The sequence below is a fragment of the Pinus tabuliformis genome, chromosome 8 (genome assembly GCF_031772625.1).
Source record: "Pinus tabuliformis cultivar Carrire ecotype Pingquan chromosome 8, CPIR1, whole genome shotgun sequence".
Lineage (NCBI taxonomy): Eukaryota > Viridiplantae > Streptophyta > Pinopsida > Pinales > Pinaceae > Pinus > Pinus tabuliformis.
This window is the reverse complement of record NC_142294.1, coordinates 520,472,114-520,484,894: the sequence shown is the minus strand read 5'-3', so window position 1 is coordinate 520,484,894 and position 12,781 is coordinate 520,472,114. Positions and strand designations below refer to the sequence as shown.

Below are 12,781 nucleotides of genomic sequence, written 5' to 3'. Positions count from 1 at the left end.
TTGCCCAATGTCCTGTGAAAGTAGGGCCTGGATTGTAGTAGCAACAAGCCTCACTGCACAAAGAGTTTGATCGGCACTGTGAAACCCCAACTACTAAATGTGAGTTGCACAGTAGTGACAGAACCCCATTTGTTGGATCTGATTTGTACAACGATGGTAGAACATTAATTGTTGGATCTTATTTGCATTGCGGTAACAGAACCCCAACTATTGGATGTGATCTGGAAGATAAAGTAGTGGTTGATCTTCAGATAGCAAGGGAGCTATGGTCACAAAGGAGTGTCAGGTGCTACATATCGTAAAATACAGAGGGGTCTGACAATAGTACTCATCCCAATCTTTCAGGGTGCTAACTAAGGAGGACGACTGTACCCTTAGTTGTAATACACAACTACTCTATAGTACGTGCGAGTAATCTCCTCGAGTGATGTTCTTAGTGTACTGTAGCAGCAAGATAGTCAACGGCTGATCTAAGGCTAGGTTTCAGGTGAGCCTAGGGGGCTTTCAATATACCCAAGGGTAGATGGAAGTGTAGTTAGTTCGCGGTCGATCTAATGCGCTACTACTTGATGGGGTACCCACAGGGGTTACAAGGAAGTATAACAAGTGTGACCACCTCTTGTATTTCCTATGTGCATGCATCGCCAAATCCATAGGTTTATGTGCTCAATGACGGATCCCATGGTTTAAATATGGCAGAACACGTCTCTAGGCTAAAACAAAAATATCTGCAAAAATTGGAGGTACAACCGACCCTTTAAAGTGCTCTAATACCACTTGTTATGATCTCGACCTACATGAAATGCCAAAATACCATATATGTGAACAAATGTAGCCCATAACACAAAATAAAATGATAAAAACAAAAAGTATTTTATTATTCAGAAATAGATTCAATGTTCACTTGCTTCTTCAAGGTGGCAACCTCTAGCAGAGCAGAGCTCGACTACAATCAGAATCGATGATCTTTCCTTTACTAACTAAGACTATTTATAGATAAATGACATCCAAAACCCTAACTACTAGTGGTCCCTTGCATAGCTCAGGTTAACCACTTTATTTTATTAACTATGGCCCATTTACAACTAATTGTGGTCCCTTTTCTCTAATGCAGGTCAACCAATTACAATTATTAATGCAAGATTTATTTACTCTCTAACTAACAGTGACTATGACTTGGCCCATTGGGCTTATTTCATAAAAAGAGGGGTTAGGGTTGGAACCTAACAGATTGTTGAGTGGTGTAGCCTCTTGAGTGAGTGATTGTCTCACCAATGAGTTGCAACCTTTCTCATATTTTATCTTCCATTTATGAGTTCGTACCCGAGCCACATTGAGGGTTGTGAGGTTGGAGTTCAGTTTGGCCATTGTGAATGTGGTGTGTGACTCAATTCTTATAGATGGGTGAAGGACAGTGCAAGGCATGATTGCTATGTAGATGTCGGTGAGTTGAAGACGATTGATACTGATCATGGTAGATATTTTGATCCAGGTGCTAGGATGAATACAAGCCTAGAAGGAAGGTACTTTAACTGATCCATCAACTATGCTAGCCAATGTGATTGTACATTCTAACCATTTATTCAACTTTTAGAGTTGGGTTGACCATGTTAATGGTGCATTGGATAAATTCGAGTTGCTGTTGTGAACAAGTGCATTGAATGTTTACGTAAATGCAAATAATGACTGAGTAATTTTATGCAAGCCATGTGAAGTGAGCTTACATGTAGCTAGATGGGTCAAAACAAGGGTTGTGTATCTAGTTAGATCGAGTCATATACATTGATTATCTGAATGTTGGGAGATTTTGTGAGAAGTGTGTTGTGTGTTATGTGAAGAGTGGAGATGCCTACTATATAATGAGGATGTTGTATGTTTGCTAAGATATTGTGTGCAGATGAGTGATCATTTTTTTTTTAGATGATGGAAAATGAAACTTTACAATATGTTGATGGTCATGCAGTAGTGCCATTTTTTTATTTCCTCAAGACATGTTGCTAGAATCCAAAGTGATGGTTTTTAGCCTTGTATGTCCTTGAAATCCCTATCCATCTAATAAAGAAGAACATTATATACACATAAATAAAAGTGGTATTTAGGTGTATATATTTATTTCTTTCTGTATATACTTCCAACAAGAATGTGTGAATGAGAAGAAGAGATCGGGAATATAAATGAAACAATTGGAAAAAAATTGTGTGATTAGCTGGTGAACTCACGTCAGACTCCTTCACGCATATTTGAGGATAGATTCCATTTGTAGTTCTTTTTATTTAAATCTCCATTAAATTGTTGGATTCATAAGGTCTAGGACTAGAGTTTTAGTGGATGCTTGTATATATCCAGGTCATCATACTGATGTTCACATGTGAGCCGTTGTCTTTCACTCCACGTTAACTCTATATAAAAATAAAAAAAAATTGAAAACATAGTTACATATAAAGTTGCAAGCCATTTGTGGAGTATGTATATCGCAGAGTGACTAGACTCAACGAATCATAGAATTTTATAGCCTTGATGCATGAAGATGTGGAAGTAAGCAAGGAGATCTACAAAATCAACTACTACAAAATTGCATAAACATGGTTTGATGATATTTTAACTTTTCTTAAGTTTTTTATGCTTCTTTTTAAATAGTCCATACTTGTGTGTGGCCTCAAAAACTATTGATTAATTTGAAAGTTAGATATGGCTAATTTTTTATAAGAATCATACTTAAACGAAGAAATCAATTTGGATGGTACTAACTGCATGAATTGGATGTTTAAAATGAAAATATTGATGGAAGGATACAATTTCTGGTTGATAAAAACTGGTGATGAAGTGAAGCCAGAGAAAGGTGTAGGACCTACAACTAAATCAATTCAAGATTGGGAGAAGAGAGAGACTATGGTGAGGGTTCTTCTAATATTGTCTGTAAAAGACAATATGATACCGCATATCAAATATTTCAAGACATCAAATGACACCTAGACAATGCTCAAGGATTTGTATGAATTGAAGAATAAAATTTGACTCCTACCTATAAAGTGTGAGATTTTTTCTATTAAAATGTAATAAAATGAAAGCACGAACAATTTTATTTCAAGAATGATGTAATTTAAAGATACTCTTGGAGATTAGGTGAAGCAATATTTGTCACAGACCTAATCATGATAACCTTAAATGGAATCTAGATGAGTGTCAAATGTTCATCATAGGTGCTATAGAAAGGGAGAAGGGTCCTAGATTTGATGAGTTGGCAGGCATACTTATGCAAGAGGAAGAAAGGTGAAGAAACCTTAAATGTGAAAGTTCTAGTTTGGTGCTAAGGGAAAAAGGGAAACCACCATTCAAGAGGAGTATACATATTGAAGAGTGAACACATTGGAATTATCACAAAATGTTATATCCTTGGTGAATGAACGTGTGGAAGTAAGTGAGGAGCGACTACAGAATCAACTACTATGAAATTTCATAAACTTGGTTTAAATTTATTTGAAATTTTCTTAAATTATTTCTTCTTCTTTTTAAATAGTCCATTGTTGGGTGTGGCCTTAAAAATAGTTGATTGATTTGAAATTTTTATAAGGCTAATTATTTAACATAATCATATATTGATAAAGAAAACAATTTGGATGGCACCAATTACATGAATTGGAAGTTTAAAATGTAGAAATTGATTAAGGATACAATATCTGGTTGATAACATGCGTCGATGAAGTGAATCCAGAGGAAGTTGCAGGACCTACAACTAAATCAATTTAAGAATGGGATAAGAGAGAGACTATGGCAAAAGTGCTACTAAGAATGTTTGTAAAATAAAACAATATAATGCATATCAAAGATTAAAATACATTGAATGAGACATGCAACACACACAAGGATTTGTATGAAATGAAGAATAAAAATTGACTCTTGTCTCTAAAGAGTAAGATTTTCTCTATAAAATGGAAGAAAATAAAAGCATTAGTAATTTTATTTCATGAATTAAGGACTTTAAATATACTCTTTGAGATATAGGTGAAGAAGTATTTAGCACTGACCTAGTCACTATAACCTTAAATGGAATGCTAGATGAGTATCAAATGTTCATCATAGGACTTACAAAAGGGGAGAAGGCTCCCACATTTTATCACTTGGCAGGTATATTTATGCAATAGGAAGAAAGGCAAAGGAACCTTAAATCTCAAAGTTTTTATTTGGTGTTAAGGGAAAAAGGGAAACCACCATTCAAGAGGAAGTCTTAGGATGGTAATAAAGGAGGAAATTCACCACATGGAAAGCCATGATTTGGTAAGCCACCATTTGCAAAACCACAACCAAGTATGGCATTTCCAAAGGTTGATATTAATTTTCATTACTGTGACAAGTTTGGACACTACTCTAGAAATTGCACGAAAAGGAAATAACATGAGTCTAGGCATAAAAATAAGAGGCACACTGGTAATTTTGTTAATAAAGGAGAAATAATGAATGATGACATCAAAACCTTTAGACTACGTGTTATAGATGTTTCACTATCTACTAAAATAGATGATAAAAATACTTGGGTTGTTTATTTTTGAGCCTCCATCTATATGTCCTATAATAAGCATTGGTTTGAGAACTTTAAGGAAACTAATAATGGTACAAACATATATCTTGGATATGATCATGTACACGAAATAAATGGTATGGTGACATATCAGTGACATTACATAATTATCATGTTAAACTAATTCATAATGTTATGCATGTGCCTATTTTTAAGAAGAATTTAATCTTAGTTTTTTAAAAATTGGAAACTAGGGCCAAATTTGACCTTGGGACAACTCATTTTATGGAGATGATGATTGGATTGGATTCCTCTTTTCGATAGGTCCAAGATTGATATAAAGTTGATCTCATTCGGAAAAGAAGAAGTGTCATTTTGAATTTATGCCCACTCGTGTGGAAATTAATCAAGTTGGCTTCATCATTATTTAGGCTCAAGAAACCGAATGGATGTGTCTCTTCACCCACAATGAAGTGTATAAATACAATAGACCTCACACCTCATTTGGACATCCATCACTCTCACATTTTTATCTCTCTTCATCAGATTGGTTCTTACATCTATTTGGCAACTTCTCTCTCTCTCACGTGTCGTAAGAAGGTCAAAGTTCTCTGGGCTAAATTGTAGAACCAAAATTGCATAATTTCATATTGTTTGAGCAGCATTGACCGACATGATCTTGACCATTTTTTACTACAATTTTTGGGGAAGAATTTTGATTTTCTTAGCTTGCATTGTCTGACATGGAAATCAAGGTTTTATGGGTTGTTTGACCTATGTTGACCACAGACTTGAATGAGTTTGACAAAAAAAATTGTGACTTTTTTAGTTGACTTTGACCACTGTTAGAGGCTGAGTTTGACTTCCTTTGACCAAGCTTCGAAGGAGGTGTTTGACTATTGTTTTGACCAGTGTTGACTTTCTAGTTAGGGATCAGGTTTGACTACAATTGACTATATAAATGTACATGGTTGTTTTGACTTTGTATTGGTCAAGTGAATTTGACTTTTATACTCTCTCTCTCTCTATTGAAATTTTGATTTAATAATAAGAAGAATTGATCAAAGGGTTTTCCCCACATTGGGGTTTTTCCTTTGGATCTGCCAAATCTAGTGTTCTCTTGCCTTGTCTTCTCTTCTGCATTTTGTTTTATGTTCTATCTACATTTACTATCAATGTGATTAATGGTTAATGTGATTGCTACTGGAAATAATTGGAAATTGTTATTGGGTTGCTAAAGGAACATTGAAGTAAATTGTGCTAAGCATAGAAGATACCATTGTTAACTAAAATTAACACAGTCTATACCATAACATATCAGGGTTTGAAAGTGGAATTTGTAAATTCACATTATGTGGTGAAAGACATGTAGGATCTATTCGAGGTCATTGCAATGGGAATTTGAATTGGAGGTTTATTAAGCTCAATGTGACAACCAAAAGTCATCAAGAATTGGCACCCACAACAATGACAACAAAAAATCTTTAGCATCAAAGGCATGACCACATTAATTATCATGATCTATTGCTACATAAAAAATGAGGAATGGTAGAAGTGCTTCCAACACTTAAGAATGAATATTCTACATGTGAGGGGTGCGCATTAGGGAAGATGAATAGGGAAGAGTTCCCTACTCATATAGATAAAAGGAATAGAGATGTTCTAGAACTTGGGGCATACATATGTATGTGGTCCTATGCAGACTAGATTATTAGGTGGAGCATATTACTTATTGATATTTATTGATGATTTTACTAAATATACATCATGAAAAAGAAGAGTGATGTATTTCAATATTTTAAGTAGTTCAAAAATCTGGTTGAAAAGAAAACAAGAAAACACATCAAGATCTTCTGATCAGATAAAGGGGGATAATATATCTCAATTGAATTCATCAAGTACTGGAACAACCATGAAATTGTGCAACAATACACATTACCATATACTCCATAACATAATATGGTGTAGCTAAAAGGAAGAATAGAAGCCTGGTAGAATGTGCATGGAGCATGTTAAAAGGTAAGAATCTTACCAATTCTTTCTAGGTTGAAGATTTTTCACTGTTGTTTACTTCAAAATTAGAACTCAGACTAAAAGCTTAGATCATAAGACTCCTTTTCAAGCACTTTACGGTTATAAACCAACAGTAATTCATTTGATAATCTTCGAAAGAAAAACATTTTCTTACGTCCAGAAAGAAGATAGGAAGAATCTTGATGCAAAAGCTATCAAGTGATTTTTCATAGGTTACTGTTTTGATCATAAATCATATAAGTTGTTTGATCCTTGCACACATAAAAATTTTGCATGAAGATATGTATTATTTCATGTGCTTGCAGGTGAAGGCCATAAGAATGACAGGTATGATGGATGACATATTCCTTATCAATATGATGATGTCAAAGAGGAAGTAGATGATAAGCATGAATAGAAAGAGGAAGAATCCAATGACATAGACACCTCTAGCAACCATAGTGCAATCAAGAGGAAGAGATGATTCACATGAAGCAAGAGAAGAGATGAAATAAACTAAGTACCAACAGGATCATTTCATCAAACTCAACCACCAATAAGATTTAAGGATTACACCTTAATGACTAAAATTATAAATGCCATAGAACCTTTGAATTTTGAAGAATCTAATGAGCATAAAGAGTGGAGAGATGAAATGAAGGAAGAATATGAGTCTATAATGAATAAAGATACTTGATATTTAATGGAATTTCATGAAAATAAGGTAGCCATTGGATCCAAATGGTAATTCAAACCTAAATTTAAAGTTAATGGAAATATATATAAACATAAAGCTAGGTTAGTTCCAAAAGGATACTCACAAAAAGAGGGAATTGATTATGTAGAACCTTTTGCATTTGTAGCTAATTTAAATACAATTCAATTGATGAATGCTTTAGCTACAAAAAATAAATGCAAACTACATCAGCTAGATGTTTGTCTTCTTGATTGGGGAAATAAACAAGAAGTATATCTTGTTCAACCAAAAAGGCTTGTTAAAATGGGTCAAAAGGACCTTGTATGCAACTTAAAGAAAGCATTATATGGATTGAACTAGGCACCAAGATCATAGTATGTGGAGATTGATTCTTTCTTTCTTCATAAAGGTTTTATGAAAAGCAAAAGTATACATATCAAAAACGACGTTTTATTATGCTTTCTATCTATGTTAATGATCTTATTATAACAAGCAATGTTTCTAAGTTAATTGATGAAGTTAAAGGACAATTCTCATAAGACTTTGAAATGAAAGACATTGATGAATTGCATTATTGATTAGGTCTTGAGATATGGAGAAAAGGTGAATAAACATTGGTTACACAAAGTAAATATACCAAGGAGTTACAAAAGATTTAAAAAAAACCAATGTATGGTAGTATCAATACCATTACAAAAGAATGTCAAACTCTACAGTAATGATGGTACAAGAGAGGTGGAAAAGACAATTCTCCATTAAGGGGAAGTGTTGGAATAATGGAGAAATCTAGAAGATTCTCCTATAATTAAAACTTCTTATGTGTCATTAGCACTGTTTTCTTAATTAATCTTTGATGAGTTGGCGAATCCTATATTTTAGGAATTTGTTCAACAATAACCTAATCCTATTTGTATGGAAAACTTTATTAACCTAATGAATTCAAGTGAGTGTTGAGTGATGTAGTCTCCTGAGTATGTGACAGTGACCTGCCACCCTTCTCATATTTTGTTTTCCATTTATGAATGTCCCTATCCCAAAACATAGTGTGCTTTATGAGTGTCCCTATCCTAGAACATAGGCTAGTTTAAGAGTATAGTCACACCCTTTACAAATCTCTTCCCTCCTTAGCAACAAATTTAGTGAATGTTCAAATGCTGGAAAAATAACTTATTCTAATGCTCACAACAAACATATATACTATCAATTTTTTGTTTCTATGGGCATACTCATGAGGGAGTGGGGAGTAGACCTCCTCTCATACTATGTTAAAATATAAGAAAATAGACATTATTACACAATTTTTTGAGGAGAACTTTCTATTAAGCAATGTAATAATACAAATATAAATACATCTGAAACACAAAATCACTCATTTGAAAAAGAAAAAGCACTTTCTATTAAACAATATAATAATACAAATATAAATACATCTTAAAGTAAGCATGCTATCTTAAACACAAAATCACTCATTTGAAAAAGAAAATATCTCACCATGGAGTAATTTATCTAAAAATAATTAGTTAGAAAAAATCTTTCACATTTAACTAGGTCTAAACAACCTTCTACAAACTAATTGTATCTAATAATAACCAATAACCCTAATAATTAAATATTTAATTACACTTAAAATATAATTACCATGTAAAATATAATGAGGGAGAAGCATGGAAAAAAAAATATGCATGAACGCTACCCAGGGAAAAAAAATACATTTTATTACAATACCAACCATATTTCAACCCCCAATAAAGTCACGGCATTCGATTTAATTTTCACATGTAAGAGATCATGCATCCAAACACCAAGATCACATCTAGGTACACCGATGTAGAAAGAATTCGAAAGAAGTAGCGCATCACAGATATACACATGCAGATAACAACTAGGCAGCATCACAGATATAGACATGCACATAACAACTAGGCACCCTTCCATGAAGACTTCCGAAGAAGAAACGCAATCTACGGCCCATCACCGTATCAGGTCAAAGAGAGTGACTCATTTCAGACTCTCCGTAGGAATCGGGAATGGAATGAGAATGTTCGGAAAATACCTCCATCAATCAATATACACAAGTTCAGATTTTTGTCAGCAGCCACGAATAATGCGGGGGGTACTACGACTCTGGGATATTATCATTTTAACATTTGTAGTAGGTTAATTTCATCATTCGATTCGATAGTGGAAAGGAAAAAACGGCAGTCGACTCAGCGTTCATATTATTCAGTTGGCGTGAAATATTGATAAAATCAAGTATGGAGGCTCCGAAAAATGAATAACCATCAAACTATTCCTTGTCCTCTGGTATTTGAATATGTTACAGCAACATGAGTTTCCTCAATGCCCAGTGAGAGTTGGGTCAATTTTTATGGCCACAGTGCGTTTTGAAAAAATAAAATGGACCAACCCGAGTCTATCAAGGTTTAGGTAGAAAGAAGAAAAAACAAACCAAAAACAAGTTTCTGGCACTATAAAATCCCCGCTCTTCTACCTTCTATGAAACAAGTTTCGAGCACCTATCGGCTACAACGAGGGTTCGACCTCCGAACTATCGCGATGGATTTCAAATTGGTGGTAATTCCTTGCAAACAATGCTTGTGATTTCTAATTTTCTGTGCGTGAAAACATTACGAGTCGTTTTGAACAAATAAATTATGTGCAGACTACGTTCGCTTCAGTTGTTGCTATTATGGCGCTGTTAATGGTGGATTCAAGTTGGGCTACTCATAGAAAGGTGCTGAGCAAAAGTGATTCCAGCGCTTCACCGATATTCAATGTCATGGACTACGGTGCACATGCCGGCGGTTTAGAAGATGATCGGACGGTGAATATATTTTAATCAATTATATAGATTCAATATTCATTTGATATTTTTGTTGTAAAGTTTGATGCACTTCGCATATATTCATCTTTAATCCTTGGAGCCAGTGGGCGCGCACCTTTTTAAATTAATACCGTCCCTTTGACAGAACTCTTAGATTTTAGGAAAATTCCGTCCCACGGTCTTTACCTCTGTTTTATTTTCACGCTTAAAATCTGTTTAGTATTCATGCACTAGGAATAAATATTTTTTTGCTCTCTGGTAACTGCCAAAGATATGTGCCTATTCCTTTCAGAGAACTAGTTAAATCCTTTCTTTCGCAAACAAGAAAATTTGATTAGATTATTATCGTTGTTATAATACCTACGTATTGTTTCTCATTTGTGATTTATAGGCATTCATAGAAGCATGGGAAGCAGCATGCATGTCATCTTCCAACGCAGTGTTGCAAGTACCATTGGGGAAGACATTTCTAATTAAGCCAGTGACGTTTCTTGGCCCTTGCAAGTCTCATATTTCAGTAGAGGTGAGAAAGTTGAATATTGGATTGTATGTTTTTTAAGATGATCATGAAAATTCCATGTTAAATTATTTGCTAAAATCATAAATTTGCAGATTACTGGAACAATAGTTGCACCCGATAAACAATCTGCATGGAATAGCGGTGAACTTAATCTGTGGATTCGATTTTATGGTATATCTGGGTTGACCATAGAAGGTGGCGGTGTCATTGATGGTCAAGGCCAAGATTGGTGGTCTAAATCCTGCAAGGTTAACAAACAACAAGTAAGGGTTCCCTTTAACTGTTCTGTTTCACCTCACCGTTTTGTACATGTGGCCACTAAAAAATGGGTGGTCCTGTTAAACCTCAGAAAAGGTTTCAGTCATTTGCCCAATACACGCCCGTCATTTGCCCAATAAACGATGCACACATGGCACTGGCAATCTCCTTCCATACGCCGCTCTTATCCTCCATGTCAGCCGCCATTGAAAATCCTGTCGCAATCCTCTCTAATATTCCATCTCTTCCGCGTTCGACTCCACCGACTTCACTTCGAGCCTTTTCACAAGCATCATCCAAAATCTTTCCCCTACCCAACACTTACCATTAAACAACAAATTAGTATAAACTGGCTCCTTCAATTTATATTAATCACGTCAAATTTCTTGTGTGCAGGGTTGCTTGGATGCGGCTCCACCGGTTTGTTTCCAGCCGGCAATCTTATCTTGATTACCTTGTTTATTTCCTTGAAAAAAGACGCAATAATCACCTTGTTATAAACGGTTTTTTTAATCTTTCTGTAAATTTTAATTCAAGGCTGTGCTCATCCGGTTGTTTGGATTTTGGGTTGGTCTTACAGGCAATGACTATTAGTCAATGTTCAAATGTTTTGATAAAAAATTTGCAATTTGTCAATAGCCAACGAATGCATCTCGTAGTGGTCGACTCTTCTGATATCCAATTAAGCGGGCTTCACATAGAAGCTCCTGAAAAAAGCCCAAACACTGATGGTATTCATTTACAAAGAGTTAAGAATGCCCAAATAAACAACTGCGTCATCCAGACAGGTTAGAAGTTAGTGATTTCACTGGTTTGCGTTAATTTGTTTATTCATATATTACCATATAGCATAGATCCATTTTCTTAACAATAAATCAGTCAATATCCATCTAGCTTATATCTATCTCACCGCAGCTGCTATAAGTGCAAATCTTAATTTCACTTAGTTAAAGTTCAGATTGGCAAACACACAATAAACATAAAAGGTTCTGCTAACTATGATTATAAATACTCTATATCAGGGGATGATTGCATTTCCATTTCGTCGGGCTCATCTACTATTAATATCAAAAACATAAAGTGTGGCCCAGGCCATGGCATCAGGTGACATGAGTATTTTGGATCTTATCCTGCGGAAAATACAATAAAAAAATACAATCAGTAAAGATTAAATCTGAATTGTACTTCTTCTTTTGTGCAGCATTGGAAGTCTGGGAAAGAATGGAGAAGAAGCCAAAATTGATGACATTCTAGTCCAAAACATCACTTTTGTCGAAACATCCAACGGAGCCAGAATCAAGACTTGGCAGGTTGGTTTAACAGGTGTATGGCTCCTTTAATTATTTCTATTCATACAGCAATGAACTGCAGTTCGTAAATACCTGAATTATCTAGGATGGTTATAACAGAATTCATGCTTTTGTAAATATACAGGGCGGTTCTGGCTATGCACGAAATATCACATTTGAAGACATAGTTGTTCATAATGTTAAGAATCCGATTATCATTGATCAGTACTATTGCGATTCCGCTTCACCTTGTAAAATTCAGGTGATCCATATTTTCTCAACATGCCCCAGTAAAATGTATAGACTGAATACGTCTTAATATGAGTTTAGTTCTAGCCGTTCTTGAAATATCATGTTGAAGTCCGTGGATGTTGCCATCAACATTAATTCCAAAATACTTGTTTAAGCGCACATAATATAGGATAAATTTCCCATTTATTTTATCTTCTAAATACTATCAATCGGTTTAGCAATTGGTAACTAAATAGAATTTCATCTTTAGGTAAAGAATCGGTAATCACGGAATTTGGTAATTCCGGAAATCTCACCCAACTCAGAGAGACCCCTATAACCCTAAACGTCGCTAATTCCAACCATCAAAGTTAATACAAATTCTCTAAAAAAACAATTGTGTTTCATTTTATTGTAATATAAAAATAATTGT

At 34.7% G+C, this 12,781-nt stretch overlaps 1 protein-coding gene across 1 annotated transcript in view; it reads left to right on the top strand.

The window, feature by feature from the left end:
• Nucleotides 1-9,676: 9,676 nt before the first annotated feature.
• The window catches only part of LOC149236445 (polygalacturonase-like), a 91,995-nt gene continuing 88,890 nt past the window's right edge, over nucleotides 9,677-12,781 (top strand). The window contains exons 1-9 of the mRNA XM_089368915.1: nucleotides 9,677-9,800; nucleotides 9,889-10,050; nucleotides 10,442-10,573; nucleotides 10,663-10,833; nucleotides 11,225-11,248; nucleotides 11,409-11,616; nucleotides 11,851-11,932; nucleotides 12,030-12,138; nucleotides 12,263-12,379. Of these exons, the coding sequence (XP_089225041.1) occupies nucleotides 9,723-9,800; nucleotides 9,889-10,050; nucleotides 10,442-10,573; nucleotides 10,663-10,833; nucleotides 11,225-11,248; nucleotides 11,409-11,616; nucleotides 11,851-11,932; nucleotides 12,030-12,138; nucleotides 12,263-12,379 (1,083 nt within the window). The 5' untranslated portion in view covers nucleotides 9,677-9,722. The remainder of the gene's footprint in view (nucleotides 9,801-9,888; nucleotides 10,051-10,441; nucleotides 10,574-10,662; nucleotides 10,834-11,224; nucleotides 11,249-11,408; nucleotides 11,617-11,850; nucleotides 11,933-12,029; nucleotides 12,139-12,262; nucleotides 12,380-12,781) is intronic.